The 19927-nt window shown below is 41.0% G+C and overlaps 1 protein-coding gene and 2 long non-coding RNA genes across 10 annotated transcripts in view; 1 reads left to right on the top strand and 2 right to left on the bottom strand.

Moving 5' to 3' along the window:
• Positions 1-19896, top strand: part of AK9 (adenylate kinase 9) — a 128013-nt gene extending 108117 nt beyond the window's left edge. For 4 of the 6 annotated variants that reach the window (XM_049092456.1, XM_049092454.1, XM_025444631.3 and 1 more), the window contains 8 exons: positions 2023-2169; positions 2268-2488; positions 6091-6287; positions 7339-7508; positions 7730-7828; positions 9894-9996; positions 11126-11240; positions 11643-12321. In XM_049092456.1, the coding sequence (XP_048948413.1) occupies positions 2023-2169; positions 2268-2488; positions 6091-6287; positions 7339-7508; positions 7730-7828; positions 9894-9996; positions 11126-11240; positions 11643-11845 (1255 nt within the window). In that variant the 3' untranslated portion in view covers positions 11846-12321. Of the gene's footprint in view, positions 1-2022; positions 2170-2267; positions 2489-6090; positions 6288-7338; positions 7509-7729; positions 7829-9893; positions 9997-11125; positions 11241-11587; positions 12322-19456; positions 19503-19694 lie in introns of those variants that run through there. The other 2 variants (XM_049092455.1, XM_049092457.1) reach the window with 2 other exon arrangements.
• On the bottom strand, positions 592-19895 carry LOC112658437 (uncharacterized). 3 transcript variants are annotated; one of them, XR_003135699.3, is made up of 5 exons: positions 19436-19895; positions 17920-18094; positions 14855-14970; positions 10658-10816; positions 592-2146 (listed from the first exon to the last, which is right to left on the bottom strand). It is a non-coding gene; the product is annotated as an uncharacterized LOC112658437 (long non-coding RNA). The 3 variants fall into 3 exon arrangements; XR_004804122.2 differs by having other exon boundaries at positions 17957-18094; XR_003135700.3 differs by having other exon boundaries at positions 19684-19895.
• Positions 7357-10423, bottom strand: LOC125752273 (uncharacterized). The gene is made up of 2 exons (XR_007401356.1): positions 9761-10423; positions 7357-9666 (listed from the first exon to the last, which is right to left on the bottom strand). It is a non-coding gene; the product is annotated as an uncharacterized LOC125752273 (long non-coding RNA).
• Positions 19897-19927: the final 31 nt, after the last annotated feature.

Below are 19927 nucleotides of genomic sequence, written 5' to 3'. Positions count from 1 at the left end.
TACTTCTCAAAACTTAGGCACCTACATGGTTATATATTTTAATTTTCTGTCAGGCTAAAGCTTGGCTTGAACACTTATATGCTAGAATTCAAGCTGGCCACTTCACTTCCTACAGCATCTCTATGTTGTCCGAAAATCTCTAAACTTACACTGCCAACCAAGGAGGCCACTATGACTTCCAAAGCCTAATAGACCCTCTAACTGCCCCATGGAATGTTGAAGGAGTGACCCTCCCCTTTCCCCTAGAAGTGGGGAGATGGCCCAGCTCTCTGCACAGGTAGCAGTGCCCCTCCCTTAATGTTACATTTGGAGAGCCCCAGGCTTGAGCTATCTCAAGTTTTTTGCTCAACCATTACTCCCCCAATGCAGCCACTGGTCACACCCAGTTGTAAAAGCCAGTGCAGCCTAAGGCCCTATTCTTGAGCCCATGTCACTGACCTAGAATTACACTGATTTACTCAAGGTTGTATTACTTTAGGAGGCTTTTTTACCCCTCCCCGCTACTGGTCCTTAATCAAGTCTTCAGATAGTCCTCCTAATTTCTATTATGGAAGAGCAGATTCTACGGTGTCAGATTTTTTTCCTCCAGAGAAGACCCTGGGACTCACACAGATTGAGTTACATCCTTCCTGGCATTCAGCTTTGAGATCTCACAAGAGATCTCAGTGAAGACAACCTTGAGTCAAAAAGGGTTTATTTTACCTTAATACCAGGACAGTGACTAGCCAACCACTCTGAATTTTTCTAATCTTGAAGACCACCCAAGAAATCCTTCACAAGCAAAGAAATTAAGCTACTCTCTGTTTTGAAAACCCCAAAACACAACAATGGCAGTGTCATAACATTCTTTATTAGGTTTGTCTGGCTTCATTAGTTTAAAATCCTCTCTGCCATGGAACTTAGAACTAGTGCTAGAGACTTGGCTGGAGAGCACTGAGTAAGGGGATCTTGTGACTTCCTCTAAATCAGCCTTTCCTGATGACCATCAGCCAGCAGGCCCTGTTTGCTCCCATGTCAGAGGGAGTTTCCTGACTTTGGGGGCCACTCCTCTTAGAATTTGTGGACACCCTTTATTCTTCCTCTCAATTTGATAGTTATGTTCTCGTTATCTCAGATTGTCGGACTAACTTAAATTCTCTGTCATTTCTGTTCAGAAGCATAATGAGTCCTGATGGAATGATTCTCTCCCAGATAATTACGAGTCCTCTCACCAACTCCCCATCTCTCCTCCCACCACCCCCAGCCTTCCCACAAAACTTTATTATAAAAGCAAGCTTAGAGGGGCACCTGGCTAGCTCAGTCAGTTAAGCATCTGCCCTCAGCTCAGGTTATAGTCCCAGAGTCCTGGGATCAAGCCCCAAATGGGGCTCCCTGCTCAGCTGGGGAGTCTGCTTCTCCTTCTCCTTCTCCTTCTGCCCCTCCCCTCCTGCTCTCTCTCAAATAAATGTATAAATAAATATTTAAAAAAGAAAAACTAAGCTTAGAGCACAATTGTTTTCCCATATTTGCTCTTACTAAGATACTATTCATTGTGTCAGAGCCTATTCTAGTTCCTTTACATACTAAATCTATAAGTCTTTGGGACAACTCTTAGGGTTGAATATCATTTCCCCATTTTACTGAGAACTCAGGCTCAGAAAGTTCAAGCTAGGTCTCAAATCTAAGTCTGTTTGCCTCTGAAACGTGTATTCTTTTCACTGTTTCATGCTTAGAATAATAGCACCAATTGAATGACACAACATTCAAGGTATTATTTGTTACCTCTTGAGTTCTGCCCAAGCCTAGCTCTGTGAGGCTAAGTGTATGAATTCAGAGCTGTGTCTGTCTGTTTGCTGCCCTACATCTGGCTCTTGGGCTGACGCAGCTTAAAAATATAGAGATAAAGAGGGCAAAGTGCAAAGAAGATAAGTCAAGTTATAAAATAAAGAGCAAGAGGCTATTCCTAAAACTGGTTCTAGAAGACAGGAAGGAAGATATGAGAGAAAAGAAATTTGGAATTATTTTCATGTTTCTCCTTGTTAGTGTTATCATCGATGGCTACCCTGTAACTAAATATCAGATGAGTGTCTTGGAAGCTAGGTCAGTCATCCCCATGGTCATCTTTGAGTTGGATGTTCCTTCCAAGGAGATATTCAAAAGATTGTTCCTGGAAAAAAAAAAGGAACAAAGGTAATGTATGTGATGAAATCAACGATTGAACTTTAGTCATCCAGGAAAAAAAAGTGTATTTTTAACAGCTTTTTCCATTCATTCTGTTTCTCTATTAGTTTGCCTTATCCACTGCACAATAGCACACAGATTATAGCTATCAAAAACTCAAAACACCGCAAAAATATTGTTGAGATTAGGCAATATTATCAAGAACAGCATCATAACTGGTATGTGATTGATGGATTTCACAACAAATGGTGGGTGTGGAATGAAGTCACTAAGAAACTTCAAATGGTTAATAAATATATGCAGATATACCTGGAAAGGATAAAAGCAGGTAAGAAAACACTAAATTTTTAAAATAGAATAAAGTAAAAAATTAAACTAGCATAAAACATCTTTTAATATATATTCAGAATCCATGAAAGAAAATGTTTGATTATATATTCCTATAAGTTTCTTGACTTTTCTCTAAAAATACATAAAACAGAAGAAAAGTTATCTATATCTGAATTCTCTAAAAACAGTGATGACTCTAAAGAATTTTTCTGTAACGGTCTCATAGTCATCTGTTTAGTGACTTGGTTTAACTATGGGACTACAGAGAAGATATAATGAGGTATGAGAGCAATGTGACTAAAAGAATATTGTACGAGAAAGAATGCAGTGAGGATTCTACATCATTAATTATTTGGGCATAACCAGTGTCTCTGGTTCTCTTTGAAGACTGGGAATTTGTTTTCATCTGAGGATTACAAGGCATGATGAGCATAAGGGAAGAAAGAATTGAGTTTTTAGAAACCTACTCACGATGTTTTGGATAGCATCACACTAGTAAAACACTCCACGGCAGACTTTGAAAGCAAAACTTGAGTCTCATTTATCTTTCTGTTAACCCATTTCACCCTCCCTGCCTTAGATTGAGTTCCCTGGAAACAGATTCAAGATTAAACAAGATTAAAAGTAGTATGCAGAAGCTTTATCAGAAAGTATTCTCAGGATTTGAGTTGCCAGGTTTAGCAAACAAAAAATACAAGATGCCCAGTTAAATTTGAATTTCAGATAAATAACAAATAAATTTTTAGTGTAAGTTGTCCCAAATATTGCATGGGACATATTTATACTAAAAATTATTCATTGTTCATCTGAAATTTAAACTCACTGGGCATCCTGTATGTTAATCAGGCAATACACCTGTGGGAAGTGAGGGCAAGAATTGGACAGAAGGAGAAACTGCATATTGGATTTGCATTAGATCCAATAGGGAAGCCCTGGAGTGAGGATGCACCCTCAGAGGCTCCAAATTGAGGGAAGGAGCCAGGCTCTATATCCCTCTATTGGCCTGTCATTGACCACAGGTTACTCTGGGAGGGGGGATTAACCTGTGACAGATGGGAATTCCCAGTGCACCCGTGACCCATCAGCACTGATGCTCCTAGCATCTGGGGGATGGCTGCATCAGGATCTGGATGAGGCGCCATGGTATCCACTTCATTATTCCGTATATAGTTGCCTCTGCCTTGAATAGTTTAATCTAATTGGAGTCTATCTTATTGATCTTCTGCTTCAATTTCCACCTAATAATCTAACCTGTGCCTGATTGTTTAAATTTAGTTTTGACTTCTTTTTTCAGTCCACATTTCCTTTGTATGCTATTCAAATGATCCTCTCCTATCAGGGCACCAAAGTTTACTCTGACTAATGAGGTGGAGTAAGGTCAGAGCTGGAAGATTAAAGAGATTCCTCCTCATTCTGCCAAATCCCAGATTAAGATATATAGCCATCGCCAGATGTCATCAAGATTACAGAAGAAGAGATATTTGAGTATCTTTTAGGATTTGAAGCCATGTGATTCTAAATTACCCTGTTACTAAACTGTCAGGATTGGTGAGGTTCAGCACATCTAAGCTAAAGAGCATCTAGGATTATAATACTGTAGTACCATATAGTATAATGTTATAGCACTACCTAATACTATATACTTTAATAATATATTATTATACCATAGTACTGTACATTATAATGCTTTAGAATAAAATTATGCCACTGTAGTATTATAGTAGTGTAATATTCTTTGTATGAAAGGAATATTAGGGCTTCTCAACTTTTTCATGTGTCACATACAACAGATGGAATAGGATATTAGTTTATGCTGCATAACAAATTATTTCAAAACTTAACAGCTTAAAATCACACACACACACACACACACACACACACACACACATATTTCTGTGGGTCAGGAGTCCAGTCACTGGATTCTCTGCTTCAAGAACTCTCACAATCCTAATCAGGGTATTGTCTAGGATTATTGTCTCTTCTAAAGGCCCAAGTGGGAAAAAATCTACTACACACTCATTCATGTATTATTTTTGACAAGATTTCATTCCTCGAGGGTTGTTGGATTGAGGACCTCAGTTCCTTGCCGGCTGTTGGCCACAGACCACCTTCAGTTCCTTCCCATGTAGACCTTTCTGACATGGCACCTTTGTTTTATCAAGTGAATGGGTTGGGCGGGCAAGAAAGAGTGCCAACAGTACAGAAGTCATGGTCTTTCATATTGTTTTAGTTTCCTAAGCATGCTGTGACAAAGTACCACAAACTGGGTGGCTTAAACAACAGAAATGTATTCCCTCACAGTTCTGGAGGCTAGAAGCTAAAAATCAAGGTATTATGAAGGCCATAGTCTCTCAAAAGACTCCAGGGGAGAATTTGTTCCATGTCTTTCTCTTAGCTTCCAGTGTTGCCACCAGTCCTCTGCATCCTTTGGCTTGTAGACCATCACTCCAATCCTAAGGATCAATTTTATATGTTTAATTGTCACATAACAAACCATGATTTATAATTTTATAGTTAATTTAAGACTTTCCTAGGCATAATAATAATTTATAAAAGGCAAAACTCACTAGTGAAAGGGACCATTAAAAAAAAACATATTAAGGGTCAAGTTTTACTCGTTCTAACTAAGATATGTAAAAAAAAAATTCATTTTCTATAACATCTCTTATTTCTTTGGAAGCCCCATTCCAGCACAGTACTGGGGAGAAAACTCTTAAGCCTGTTCACTGAAGGACCTTGGGCTCTTCCTTTTTAAAATGGACTCTTGGGGGTAAACCTAGTCACTTTTGGAAAAACATTTCTTCCCTTCTCTTGTGTGCCATCTGGGCACAGGGTCATCATCTCAACAAACTATTTACTTTTTGAAATCTACCTCAGAGAAAATTTTAAAATATGTAGCAAATTTGCATGTGTGTGTCTAAGTGGGTATGCATACATGCATATACATATATATATACACACACACATATATATGGTTTATAACATATACACATCATTTATGATAGATAAGAATTAATTTATTTATTTATTATTTATTATTTATTTTTTATGATAGATAAGAATTAAAAGCAACCAAAACATTCATCAACAGGTAAAGGGCTAAGCAAACAATACATAATTTATACAACAGAATACACTACATTAGTTAAAAAGAATTAGGTAAATCACATAAACCAATATGGAAAGATGTCAAAGACCATAAGTAACTGATCAAAGCAAGTTGCAGAGTAATGTTTACAGTATAGTGGCATAAGCGTGCTAAATGCAAAAAGTAAATGTGTATAATGCAAGGAAAAAAAGAGAAAAGAGTCTGAAAAAGATACAAATCAACAGTGATTACTCTCAAGAGGAATGTTGAATCGAGAGGTCGAAGGTGTGAAGAGAAACCTTTACTTTTTACTCTGTGGCTTGGAATTTTACAAAGTATATGTGTCATATAATGTGCGTGTGATTGCAATCATTTTAATTTCTAAAATCACCGTGTTTTCTATTAAAATATATATTTATATAAAATATATATTAAAATGCATAATATATATTGCTATATTAAAATATATAAATTTAATACTGTATATATAATAGTTCCCCCGTTCCTATCAGGAAAAGCTGCCTGCATCGACAAGTTGTGCATCACACCCCAAGATCTGATGGCCCGCCTGGGTGAATTCGAGCAGTTTTGCCCTGTCAGTTTGGCAGAGTCACGTGAACTAGTTGACTGCTCGATGGCCGGGTCCTTGGAATGGGCAGCAGAGTTCAGAGGGCACTATTATAAAATGAGTTCTCAGGAAAATCTGAATGTAAGTTGTTCCCAGCGCCACGTATTTACTAGGGAAAGAAGACGCCCGGTGTCAGGACTCCGCAGATAAGGAAAGGGTGGGTGCAGCTGGGAACAGCCAGGAACTGGAGACCAGGAGCCCCGATACCAGAACCTAGGACATGCAGGCCAACGAGGCACCTCGGAGGTCAGTCCTGACGCTGCACCCCAAGATACATTTTGGCCTACAGGGAAACCCAACGGGGACTCCCACCAACGGAGGGGATGCTGAGCACCAGGACCCAGGACCCAGCCCGCAGCTGGGCGCCCCGGGGATTAAGCTCCCACAGTACAGAAGGGAAGGCCTAGTCGGGAGAAGTGAAGCAAGCCCTCACCCAGGTGTCTCCTTTCCTTTGACAGGTTTTCAGCACTAGGCGTCCCCCTACGCCTGTGTACTCTCTTTCTGTTTAAAGCAACAGGATACAAATCCATTGTAAAATCAGGTCTCTAACTTGTTAAGATAAAGGCTGGGCTGGTCGTTGAAAACTAATCAGGTGCCTCTGAGCATTTTGCTTTCCTCTAGAGTTAGAAGCTTCTGTCCCACGGTATGGAGGAGATGGCTCTTCCTTCCTGCCCGTGCCAATGGCCATCCCAGAGCTTTAAAACTGGAAGTGGCACTAGAGCTCGCGTATCTGGCCTGCCCCCTCCCTCGCACAGAGTGTCCTCACCTACCAAACAGCCCCTGCGTCCTTCCTCGCACCCTAGATCAGGAAGACAGGCCCGGCAGGTGACTGTGACCTCTCCAGAGCCTGGCACGCAGTGCAAGCTCCAGGAATCTCTTACATGCGAATGAGTGAGTGAGGGCGTGAGGGCGTGAATCCGTGCGAGTGAGCAGGAGCGGGGTCTCCGATGCCATCACCCGCAGCAGTACTGCAAGGGGCTGCCAGCCGGGAAGGGAGCCCCCGCGGCCAGAGAGCGGCTCCCGGATGGTTTTGCGGCTGAAGCTGGACAGTAGCAGAAGGCCTCCTCGGGGTTTTTGACTGGCTTCGCACTCCTGTTTGAAACGGTCTTATTGCTGTAATCATTTCCTTCAGAAATTTTTGAAGAACCCAGAATTGTATGTGCCTCCGTTAGCACCTCATCCACTGCCACCTGCTGACATGATCCCCAAGAGGCTGACGCTGTCGGAGCTGAAGAGCCGATTCCCCAAGTGTGCGGAGCTCCAGGGCTACTGTCCAGTGACCTATCAGGATGGAAAACACAGGCAGGTCCTCGCCCTCGTGGGAGTTGAGGCTGGTATCTCTACCCAGAATACGTAGTTCTCATAACGGTCTTAACATTTTGGTCAAAAGGTCACTACTATTTCACTGGAAAATATTTTCTTTCTTTCTTGGGTTGTATAGGTAGAGAATTCAACATTTTTGACATTTTATGTACACAGCACTGCACATTAATTATACAATAGTTGTTGTTTTTGTCTTTCAGATACGAGGCCCTAGTACCCGGTAGCATTAACTATGCTTTAGAATATCGTGATCGTATATATATTTGTGAGAGTAGAGAAAAACTCGAGAAATTTTTGAGGTGAGACCATTCACTAAGGTACAAATATCGAATATCTTCTATGTTCAGCGCACCATGCTGGGGTGTGTGTCTGTGTGTGTGTGTGTGTACATGCATAAGTATATATTTGTGTGTATAGACACACTCATGCATGCATACGTACGTACATGCATATACACATATATACATACACGTATGATGGTAGATAAGATTCATGCTGTCCCAAATCCTGAGCTCTGGAGTAAGTTAGACTTCACATGCCTATCAATAGCAGACTGTGATGGCACTTAGGGTGAGGAAATGCCAGGAGTTCCAGTAAAGTGTAGCCCAAAAGTCTGACAGAATTGTCTGTTGGGAGAAGGCCTGAATGAGGAGTGAGAATTGCGTAGATGAAGGGAAAAGGGGACAGGCTCCAAGCAGAGAGACCGACAAACAAACCTGGCCCAGGGGAATTACAGAACTGCAAGAAATCCAGCATTGCTAGACGTGATGTAGAGAGTAAAAGGGTCAAGACGTGAGGCTGGAGATGGTGAGCAGGGCCAGAGGGTGAATGCCAGATAAAATCATCATAAATCATTTGAACTTGACCCAAAAGGCAGTATGAATACATTAAGGTTTTGAGTGTTATGAGTAAATTTGCTTTGGAGAGAGACCATCATTGGAGTGTTGATCATGGTTTGGAGACAGAAATACCACTGCTGAGGCTATTAGAATGATCCTGTCCAAAATAATATAGCACGTTCAAGGTCACCCGTGAAGACCAGTGTGGAAAAAGCCGTGGGCTTAGGACCAATTTGAAGAGAAGAGGTTGCAAGGAGAATAACAAAGAAGAAGCTACAGAGAGGTGGGAAAGCCAGGTTGGGGAGGCTCTGGGGAGGAGGGCAAGAAAGTCTGGAGGGGGGGCAATAAGTTTAAAGGCAGTTTAGAGTTCAAGCCAGAGAAGAGCTGAGAAGTGTGTCAGATTTCGGTTACAACAGGTCATTGGTGATCCTGGCAAGATTGGTTCAGCAGAGTGTGGTGAGTGGAAGGCAACTATCGCGTGCCACGCGGTGGATGCCAGGTGAGGAATTGAAGACCTTGCTGAGTCCAGAGACGACACGCACAGAGGTTACCCACAGCAGCCGCGAGGGTGAATCACCTGGGGGAAGCAGGCTGGATGTGAGAGCGCAGGACAGGGTGGCGTCTGCTGCGGACCCCAGAGTGGGGAGGAGTAGGCCCCACATAAAGAGAGCAGAAGCTACTTCTCTACCGCCAGAAGCTTCTATGTTTCACGACCAGTTGGAAACCAGATTTTTCTTTTTAAAACAAATTATTCTGTGTGTGTGTGTGTGTGTGTGTGTTTAATGTTCACAACTGATTTAAATTTCTAAAAATACTACGTGGATCAGATCGGATGGAATTTGTGCAGTAGTTTGCGATCTCTACTGAAGCTCACTGTTTAAAGAAGTTTCAAAAGAAAAGACACTAGTTGCCAGAAGTGATATAGGATTGAAGGAGTGAAGGTCGTTTTTCTTTGTCCTTTTTTTTCAATGAGGAAGGTATGGGCATGTTTATTTTTTATCTTTTTTTATGGGCACATTTAAATGCAGGTGAATGGGAAGGATCCAAAAAAAGAAGGAAAGCCAAAGGGGAGAGGGAGAAAAATTACTGTAGAGAGGGAGGCGGGAGGGGAATCCAAAGTCGAATGGAGAGGGTGGAGACAACCCTGACACGGGAGGTAAGCTCCCCCACGGAAGGAGGAAGTGTGTGCGGCTCTGCTTGTGGTGAGCAGTTGAGGAAGTGCCATTAGAGTGGCTTCTGTCTGTATAACCTGACATCTGTGTCCAGGGTTAGTTGGGAGTCAGGAGGACACAGCGTTGCTGTGAAAAAGAAGGAAAGTGAGGTGCAGTGAGCAGCATGCAGGACCAGGCAAAGTTGCAGGTCTCAGATCTCTAGAAGCTTCCATCTTCTCACTTGTCACATTCTCTCCAGTGGAGAAAATGAGCTGGTGAACTTGATCTCTCAGTTGTCCCTTACGCAGCCACATTCCGGTGTACTCAGTGGGGGTGTTTGTGAGCATCCCATCTAACGAACTTTGTGTTCTCAGGTTGCCAGAGAAATACTGGAATCAGAAGCTTCCATACAAACTGCCCCCGTTAAAGGAGCCCATCCACCTCACGAGTCTTCCTTTGCCTGGATATCTGGAACAGGTTCACTTACATGATTGTCTGTGCACATGTATTAGTAGTATTAGTATTTTTAACAATAATTTTTATTTTGGAACAATGAAATTCAAGGCAGAGTTTTCTGATCTTAAGCTACAAATCCACTCTTACCCTATTTTGGTTTCGGGTGGCTGTGAAAATAAGAAGTGAGAAAAGCCCCTGCTCTGTAGCTTATTTCTAAATACCTGCAATAAAGTGGAGAGAAAGTAGATGGTCAAGAAATTGTTTACATTTGACTTGTGGTTAGATTCCCGTTTTGAATTTCAGTGTCTGTAAACCGTTTTAATTTTGAAAGGTGCAGATTCAGTCTGGGAGAGGTTTATTCACTGCTTGGAAGTGTTGAGTTGAGATACTACCAAGACTGAGCCACCAAAGTCATATTTTCCCCAAATTTGGGGGGCAAATGCCCCCAAATGCTACTCAAGTCACATTTTATTTATCTAAATACAACTCTTTTTAAACATAATAAAACTTACCAGTAATCAACCACTATTTTAAAAGCGCTTTTAAAAAACTCCATAAAATTAATGCCTAGGGCACAATCTCATACCTTTCTCACAAATTCTTAACCATTTTGTTTATCCTGACTTGCTTAGATGGCGAGTCTTCAATCTGGTTTAATATCAAAAGGCAAGATGAGGCTCACCCAGAGAGGAGTATTCTCATAAAAGGGCCACGTTTCATCAGGAGGGGCTCACATCTTCTTTGCCCGCTCAGGGCTCCAGAATCTTTGCTGCAACTGTGGTTTCTGGAATTCCTTGCCGGGTGGTCAAGGGTCCTGATAGCAGAGGCAGTCTGGCAGCTTCTGGCAATGGAAATTTAAATGGGCCAAAGCTTTTTCTTTTTATCTTTAACATTTTGTTATGGAAAATATCAAATGTAAAAACAGAAAGAATTGTGTCATGAGGCCCATCTATCAGCCACCTGACATTCAGCAATTGGTAATTTTCAGTTTTCCTGACCAAAAGTGCTTTGTGTTCCTTTCCATGTTGGTTAAGTGGTCATCTAACCACCTTATAAGTCCCATCCCCAACCCCAAAGAATAGCCTCTTTATCTATTTGCCACTAAAAGTCAAACTCAAATATACATGTGATTTATACTGTCCCCCTGCAGGGTGTCGCAACTTCCCTAATTAAAGCAATGAATGCAGTGGGATGCTTAAAGCCCAAATTCCCCTTCTTAAGTGTAAAGAGATCTGCACTACTATATATAGCATTTCACCTGAAAGGTATGTCTTCTTTAATGATGCGCTACCCAGAACTATTTCAACATTATTTGTAGTATATGTGATAAATATATCGGATTGTTGAGCTGAATCGGCTGCTTGCATTGGTATGGATGCCTGTGTGTCTGTGTGGATAGCAAATATTTTAATGAAAATATCAAATTTGAGTTTCCAGTTTTTAAAGCAAGGGTTACAAGTAATACAATTTGCTTTCAATAATCCATGCCATAGAGAAAGGTGAACAGAGGCAATTATGATCTAAAATGGAATAATCCCTAAATCTTACTTGGGATTTGGATATCTTCTCAGCTATGCAACTCTCTCACACACATAGTTCTCTTTCTTTTCAGTTTAATGACTCACTAACCTAACAGGAAACATTGGGTTTTGTGACATTTTCCACAGCCTTCAATCCTAAAGGGTCTGAATATACAAGAAGGAAGTATAAGAAGAAGTTGGAGCAGTTTATGGAGAGATGTGAACTCATTACATACCTGGGGGCCAAGATGACCAGAAAATACAAGGAACCTCAGTTTAGAGCCATTGACTTTGATCATAAATTACAGATCTTTCTCTCTCTCAGAAATATAGACCCAGTCAATGGGTAGTTTGCTTGGGCAACTGCAACCAGGAGACAAGAGTTATCTGAAAGGGACTGAGGAAATAGTTTGAAAATCTGGCCATCGGTGCTGGACTTCTCCCACCTGAGTGAGCCCTCAGATGGACTCAAAGCTCTGCCAGTCAGGAAGGAGTGCTCTTCTGGAAGCATACGTCTTAACATAACTTAAAAAGGTGTTGCTCTTTGCCTGAACATTCATGCTCTAACAACATTGTCATCCCATGTAGAATATTTAGGTAACTTATTTTACTTAACAAATCTATTGTTCAATTTCCTTTTAAATATTTTCATCCACTGTTGAAGAAAAGTACTCAGTAAATGTTAGTAATCTTCAAGAAACAAAATTAACATTGATATAAATAAAATAGAAAATTGGTTACACTGTCAACATAAAGAGTTGTAAACTTCATTCACATAAGACACTATCATTTTCCCAACAAAATAAAAGCATTTGAGATAACTAAATGGCTGCCTCTTTTCTTTTTCTTAAGTATTCAAGAAGCAAGCTTTATGCATTATATTTTTCAAGATTTTATTTATTTGTTCATGAGAGACACAGAGAGAGAGGCAGAGACACAGGCAGAGGGAGAAGCAGGCTCCCTGCAGGGAGCTCCATGTGGTACTCGATCCTGGGACTCCAGGATCAGGCCCTGGGCCAAAGGCAGGCGCCAAACCACTGAGCCATGCAGAGATCCCGCTCTGCATTATTTTATAATTAGAAATCAGGGCAGCCCCGGTGGTGCAGTGGTTTAGCACTGCCTGCCGCCCAGGGCGTGATCCTGGAAACCTGGGATCGAGTCCCATGTCAGGCTCCTGCTTCTGTCTCTGCCTCTCTCTGTCTCTCATGAATAAATAAATAAAAATCTTTTAAAAAAATATAATTAGAAATCACCTGGAGTTTTGAGGAGGATGAAATCTGGAGTCTTATCATATGACATCCAGACGAATGTGTTACAGGAAAACTCACTAAACTGAATTTAAATGAGATTTGTAAAATAAGGTTATCAATTTTTCAACAGTAGTATAAGAAATGTAGAATATGAAATGGCAAGATTGGCTCTTCAAAAAGTAAAAAAATACAACCATTAGCTATATGATCTTGGATCAATCTCAGTTTCTCTGAGCCTTTATTTCTCAATCTCTAAAATGAGTGATTTAGGGATGCCTGGGGGGCTCAGCAGTTGAGCATCTGCCTTCAGCTCAGAGTGTGATCCCCGGATCCGGGATCCAGTCACACATTGGGCGCCTTACAAGGAGCCTGCTTCTCCCTCTGTCTGATACAAATTCTGGTAAACAAAGGGAAATGAGTTTTTAAAAAAGAAGAAGATAAAAGAAGAAGGAGGAGGAAGAGGAAGAAGAGAAGAAGAAAATGCCAAATGATGGCCAAGGAGTAATAAAACTGGTACTATTGGACCCCCCTGGAAGCACCATGAGGCTGTAGTTATTTTGGAAGGCAATTTACTGATAGGAACTATGGCGCAAAAGAATAAATGGGTGGAAAACAGACCCTTGTTGCTTTAATTTGAATTAATAACAATATTGGACAATCTTCCGTATGTTAATCACCAGTTGCACTTCCTCTTTTGTGGATTATTTCTTCATGCCCTTTGCCCTCTTGCTCCTTGGGTATTTTTAAATTGTTTTGCATGAGCTCTTTATTGATGTCATATATACATCATGTATATGTATATATTGTATATAATGTATATATACATCTATTACATGATGAATGTGTACATCAATCCTTCAGATTTGCAGTAAATAAATCCTATTTTTTACCAAAGTAAAACCTGTTCATCTTTCTTTTATGATGTTGAATATTTTTCTAAGCTCTGGAAGTTCTTTCATCTTCAGAGCTTTATTTTTTTTTTCATCTTCAGAGCTTTAATAAATATTCTGTTTTCTTCTACTATGTGTGCATGTTTATAGTTAATTCTTTTTTTAAAAAAATGATTTTATTTATTTATTCATGAGAGACACAGAGAGAGAAAGAGAGAGGGGCAGAGACACAGGCAGAGGGAGAAGCAGGCTCCATGCAGGAAGCCTGATGTGGGACTCGATCCTGGGACTCCAGGATCACACCCTGGGCCAAAGGCAGGCTGCTAAACCGCTGAGCCACCCAGGAATCCTATAGTTAATTCTTTAAGGCTTCTAGAATTCTTTGTGGGATATGATGTCAACTGTGGTCTTAAATTCATCAAAACTGGAAGTACTAAATACGGTAGTTTTTAAAGATTTTGTTTTATTATGTGTATTTCGTTTATTTTCAATTCATTTGTTGAAAGTTTTCATGAATTTGGTGAGAGGGAAGGAGCTCAAGAATAGGGAAGGAATGAAAGATATTTTACATATGCATGCCTCTGTCTAGTATTGGGTGATTTTTTGTTTCACCATTTTTGTTTTTGCTTTCATGAATGAAGGCTTGAGTAGAGCTATACCTAGAGAGCCTGAAATCCCTTAACTATGGGTGGTTCTGGGAAGAATTCTTAAAAGGTTAACATTCGAATGAAATGGGCCGTTCAGAGTCAAGGCAGGGAAAATCAGAGAAAAAATTAGAATTGAGATTCCAACCATAGGGTGAAAGATATTCCAGGAATTGAAAAATATGTATATTTTACAACCTGTGAGTCAGAAAGACTGACTCAGTGGAAGACTGCTCAGTTTATACAGTCATGTGTATATTTCCAGTCCAGGGTAGGAAATAAAAACATAAACAGATATACATCATCCCTGCAAAATGCAGACAATATGGGGCCTAGAAACTGGAGCACTACTGAATTAGTGCTGCAAAATCTCTATGAGGTGCTGTATCGTCCCTATAAAGATGCCATATGGGCACTGGACAATGTCAGTTACTCTTCTGTTCCCTTCAAATACATTGAAGTCATGAACTTTGGATTCTAGTTTCTCTCCCTGCTACAATTATCCATCAGTCAAGCATCATAGCCTGCAAGGATGTTATTGATGCCCTTCATAATGTTGAAGGACCTCTACCAACCTCTAAATCCCAAGTGATCGTGATCTTCTCCTTCCTTCAAACCCCTACTGGGTTCTTCATTGACCCAATTCACCCAGAAGCCAGTCGGTACTGGGCTTTGTTGGTCTTTGCAGCTTCTAGGGCCAAAAGATGGGGAAGAAAGGTGAAGGTTGAATTTGGAGAGGAAAGAGAAAAAAAATCTGGATAGCCTCTTACCTATCAATATTCACTCTGTAAGTGATCCTTTAGTAATTTGTAACCTATACTCTGATAAATCCAATTAATAATATCTCAAATTCTGTCCTCACCTCTGAACTCCAGATCCTTGTCTACATCTGCCTACTGTATGTCATTACTTGGCTAGAAAAGAGAGCCCACGTAATTATATACAGCCAACTGATCTTTGACCAAGGAGCAAAGGCAATCCAATGAAGCAAAGATGGTCTTTTCAACAAAAAATGGTGCTGGAACAACTGGACATCCACATGGAAAAAAAATGAATCTTGACACATTTTTATACCCCTCATAAAGTCACCTCAAAATGGATCACAGATCAAAATGGAAAATGGAAAACTATAAAATCCCTAGAAGATAACATGAGAAAAAAGTCAGAAGACCTTGAGTATGGCAATGACTTCTTAGATCCAATACCAATCGTGATCCATGAAAGAAATGATTGATAAACTGGACCTCATTCAAATGAAAGACTTCTGCTCTGCGAAGACTGTCTAGATAATTCAGCCACTCGTGGTGCTTCTGGGGGTGTCCAACAGCACCCGTTTTATTACTCGTTGGCCATCATTTGGTGTTATCTTCTTCTTTTAAAAAAATTCATCTCCTTTCACCTCATACTTCCATTTCCTAGAATTTGTAGCAGGCTAATAATCCCAAATATGAGGAAAAAGATTTCAGCACAGCAGTTTTTAACATAATACATAACAGCACACAGTCCAGCCACAGGAATGGTCAAATACACTATATTTACTTGATGGATCTGAATGTAACCATTGAAAACAAGAAGTACAAAATCCTTTCCCTGTTCTCCACATTTTATTTACTGTCATTACATTACTTTTTGTCTGAAGACCTGGCAAATGCTGCTGAACCTAAAACTGTTCTAAAAAATAAAGTCTATTTTAAAGGGGAAATAATAGGTGAATATTGAAAATATCAGCCTACTGAAGACTTCTTGCCTCCACTGTTGCTGTGGAAAAGTCAGCTGTCAGGTTGACCGGGTTTCTTTTATCGGTAATTAATATTTTCTTTCTACAGTCTTTTAAGATCTCTTTACCTTTGATGATCTCCACTTTGACCACAATGTATCTAGTTGTAAGTTTTCATTTGTTTAGCCTTCTTGGAATTTATTATGTTTCCCAAATCTGGAGATTTGTGTTTTGCACCAATTTGGGAAAATTCTCACCAGCATCTTTAAATATTGTTTCTCTCTCATTCTCATTAATCTTTCTAACTGAAATCCCAGGTCGATTATATGACAAATCACTCTTACTCTGTTCTTTGTGTCTCTTGACTTCTCTACCATGCTTTCAATCTCTTCTTTTCAGACTAGCTTTCTGGCAATATTTTCAGATTTACCTTCTAGGTAGATGAACCATTTAGTCTGTCCATGGAGTTTTTTGTGTAGTAATGTATTAAGTATTATTGAACTATTATCCATTGATTTTTTTAATTTCATTGATTACATTTAAACTTCTGGAAGGACTATCCGAGTAGTCATTCTTTTTAAAATTCTGAATGGTCACAAATTTTGAGAGGAGTCTTTTCCTCCTCACTGGGAGCCAAGGCCAGGAAAGATATTTTCTCTTGCTATCGCCCTTTGCCAGAAGGCAGATTTTTTTTACCCCCAGCCCACCTTTTCATGGAGATTGTAGCCCTTAAGAAGGACCTGGTTTCTGCAAGAGGATCTCTGTTCTGACTCCCTACCTCATACCCATCAAAGGAGGTGTTGTCTTCTGGTTCCAGTTTACCCATTAAAACCTAAACCACAAGCTTCTGGTTTCACAAAACACCATGGCTTAGGGTTTCCATGACTCCAAGCGTAGCTTATTACTCTGATTTCAAATCCCTCTATTTTTTTGGTCCCTTACTTTCCTTTAAGTTCTGTTATGCATTTTCTGCTGTCGTTTCTAGCTATCCTGCAGTGGAATTGTTTTTCATAATTTTCATAAAAGGCTTTCATAATTTCACTTCCTGTATTGTCAGAATCAGGCATCCTTTCCATTGCAGATAGTTACATAAAACACAGGATTCTCAATTACATTTTAATTTCAGATGATCACATGCATTTTTTTAGCATAAGGTGTCCCATGCTATATTATTCATTGTTTATCTGAAATTCAAGTTTTGCTGGATGGCCTATGTTTTTATTTGCAAAATCTGGCAACCTTGCTTCCAGTCATCCTCCCCGCTCATTGACAGTGCTCCCAGCCACAGAATTTTCTGTCTGCCAAAAGTAGCAAGCTCATTTCCAGTCTCAGAGCCTTTCTGCTTGCTTTTCCCTTACCTGGAACATTCTTAATTCCAGATCTTCAGATAGCTGGCTCTGTATCATTTAGATCTCAGCTCAGCGTCACCCTACTAACTTCACTTTCCCTTTCTCTGCCAATCTCCATCCTCAGTCCTTATAAAGCTTAACAGTTTCTGAAATTACATTATTTGTTTACTGGTGTTTTTGTCCTTTCTCCTCTTAGTAGATATGTAAGCCTCACGAGGGCAAGGGCCTTGTTAGTTGTTGTATCCCCAGCACCTGACATAGAGCCTGGTACTTGTTAGGCACTGAATAAATATTTGTTGGATGAATAATTGGCACCCCAAAACCTGTTCTGCAAGATTTAAGGTTATGAAGATCTGCTGAAGGTAGAACAGCTGGCTGGCTGTAACCAAAGAGAACAAGAAAAAATATTTCAAGAAAAGTCAATATGAATCCTAAACAAAATTGCCTTGAAGAAAGGACTAGTCTCTGGGGTGAGTGGCAGATGCTGGAAGATCCCCCAGAGCCCCCTCCTGTCACAGAGCTTGGGGTGTAGTGAGCAGTGATGGAAACGGGGAGTGGGAGTGCCTGGCTTAACTGGGCCCTGAGTCATCTTCAGCTGTTGGATTGAGGACCTGCATAGGAGCAATGTTTTTCCTGCAGTTCTGTGGCAGTGACAAATCATGGGGTAGCTGACTCCTCAGATTGACTTCTCTTTCTGCTGCTGTAGAAGTCAGGTAGAGCAGCCCATTCCACCTGGCCCGCCACGAGTCCTGGGGTTTAGAGACAATTCAAGACAAAGGGAAAACCTCTGAGAAGGGGTTAACTAGTAAACTAGTAAAATTTAAAAAAGAGTCAGGCTGGTAATCACATATTCAGTTTCAGAATCTTGGAGGCTAATAGATGGCATGCTGGAGCTCTGGAAGTATGTATTGGCGGGGGGGGGGGGGGGGGGGGGGGGGGGGGTGGGGGGGATAAAGTACAGATGATCCCTGACTTAATGATGGCTTGAGAATTTTTCAATTTTACAATGATGCAGAAAGCAATATGTATTCAGTAGAAACTGCACTTCAAATTTTGAATTTTGATCTTTGGCCAGGCTAGTGATAATGCAGTAGGATCCCCTCTCGTGATGCTGGTCAGTGGCAGTGAGCTGCAGCCCCAATCAGCCATGTGATCATGATGAGGGTGAACAACCAATACACTTACAACCACTCTGTACTCATACAGCCATTCTGGTTTTTTACTTTCAACACGGTATTCAGTAAATTACAGGAGACAGGGGATCCCTGGGTGGCTCAGCGGTTTGCTGCCTGCCTATGGCTCAGGGTGTGATCCTGGAGACCCTGGATCGAGTCCCACATCCGGCTCCCTGCATGGAACCTCTTTCTCCCTCTGCCTCTCTCTCTCTGTCTCTCATGAATAAATAAAATCTTTAAAAAAAATTACAGGAGACAAGCAACATTTACTACAAAATAGGCTTTGTGTTAGATGATTTTGCTCAACTGCAGGCCAAGGCCAGTGTTCTGAGCATGTTTGAGGCAGGCTAGGCTAAGCTATGATGTTCAGTAGGTTAGGTGTGTTACACGGCTTACAATATTTTTTTTTTTGGCTTACAATATTTTTAACATGATATTTTCAAATTACGATGGGTGTAACACAACACACACACACACACACACACACACCCATTGTAAGTGGAGGAAGATCTGTATAAGCTATTAGGTGTTGGTGAATCATAAATTGAGAGCGTGGAAATGCTGAAATAGTTGGAGAGAGAAGTAGGAGAGGACTGAATTTGGCTGGGGCTTGTAGACCATTTCAAGAAGCTTGGCCTTTACTAGGAGGGTACACGGCGGGGGGGGGGGGGGGGGCGGTGTCAAGGGGGGCACATTGGATTTTAATCAGGGGAATGACTCTAGTCTCTCAAATGTGATCTGCATTTGGGAAGATCTCCCTACTCCTGTGTATTGGAGAGAACAGCCCTGCAGCTAAGACTGGTTAGAAACCCTTAATAATCTATAGAATAAGGATGATGAAAGTCTGAATAACAATAATAATCATTTTAATCATGGTAGATATGAATTAAACCAGACACTAAATTCATTACCCACCTAATCTTTGTTTGCCCACAGCTACCCAACCTGGCTGACACTTGGCCTTGACACCTCCATTTTACAGGTAAGGTAAAACAAGGTTCAGAGGACCAGTAATCTGCCCAAGCTCACTGAGTCCCCAGAGCTGTCGGACTAGAGAGAGCACCTCTCTTCACGCCCTTGGCCCGGGGAAATTGGGCGTGGGAAGGAAAAGGACAAGACAGACGTGCAAAAATAATTAGGAGGCCAACCGTAATAATGATTACATTCGCATTAGATGATGACAGTGACGATGATGGCAGTACGTGTAAATGATGTCATTCATTCGTCACACATCCGAGACCTTCACGCGACCTTCCGCATCTGGGAAGAGACAACACCGATCCGGGTTGACACGTGTTACGCCTAATAGGACAGAAAACTGACACCATCGCAGCGACGGGCCCCGCCCCCGGCGTTCGCCAGGCCCCGCCCCGCGTCCGCCAGGCCCCGCCCCGCGTCCGCCAGGCC

The sequence above is a fragment of the Canis lupus genome, chromosome 12 (genome assembly GCF_003254725.2).
Source record: "Canis lupus dingo isolate Sandy chromosome 12, ASM325472v2, whole genome shotgun sequence".
NCBI classification, from domain to species: domain Eukaryota; kingdom Metazoa; phylum Chordata; class Mammalia; order Carnivora; family Canidae; genus Canis; species Canis lupus.
The sequence above is the reverse complement of the archived record's forward strand: the minus strand, read 5'-3'. Positions and strand labels throughout refer to the sequence as shown.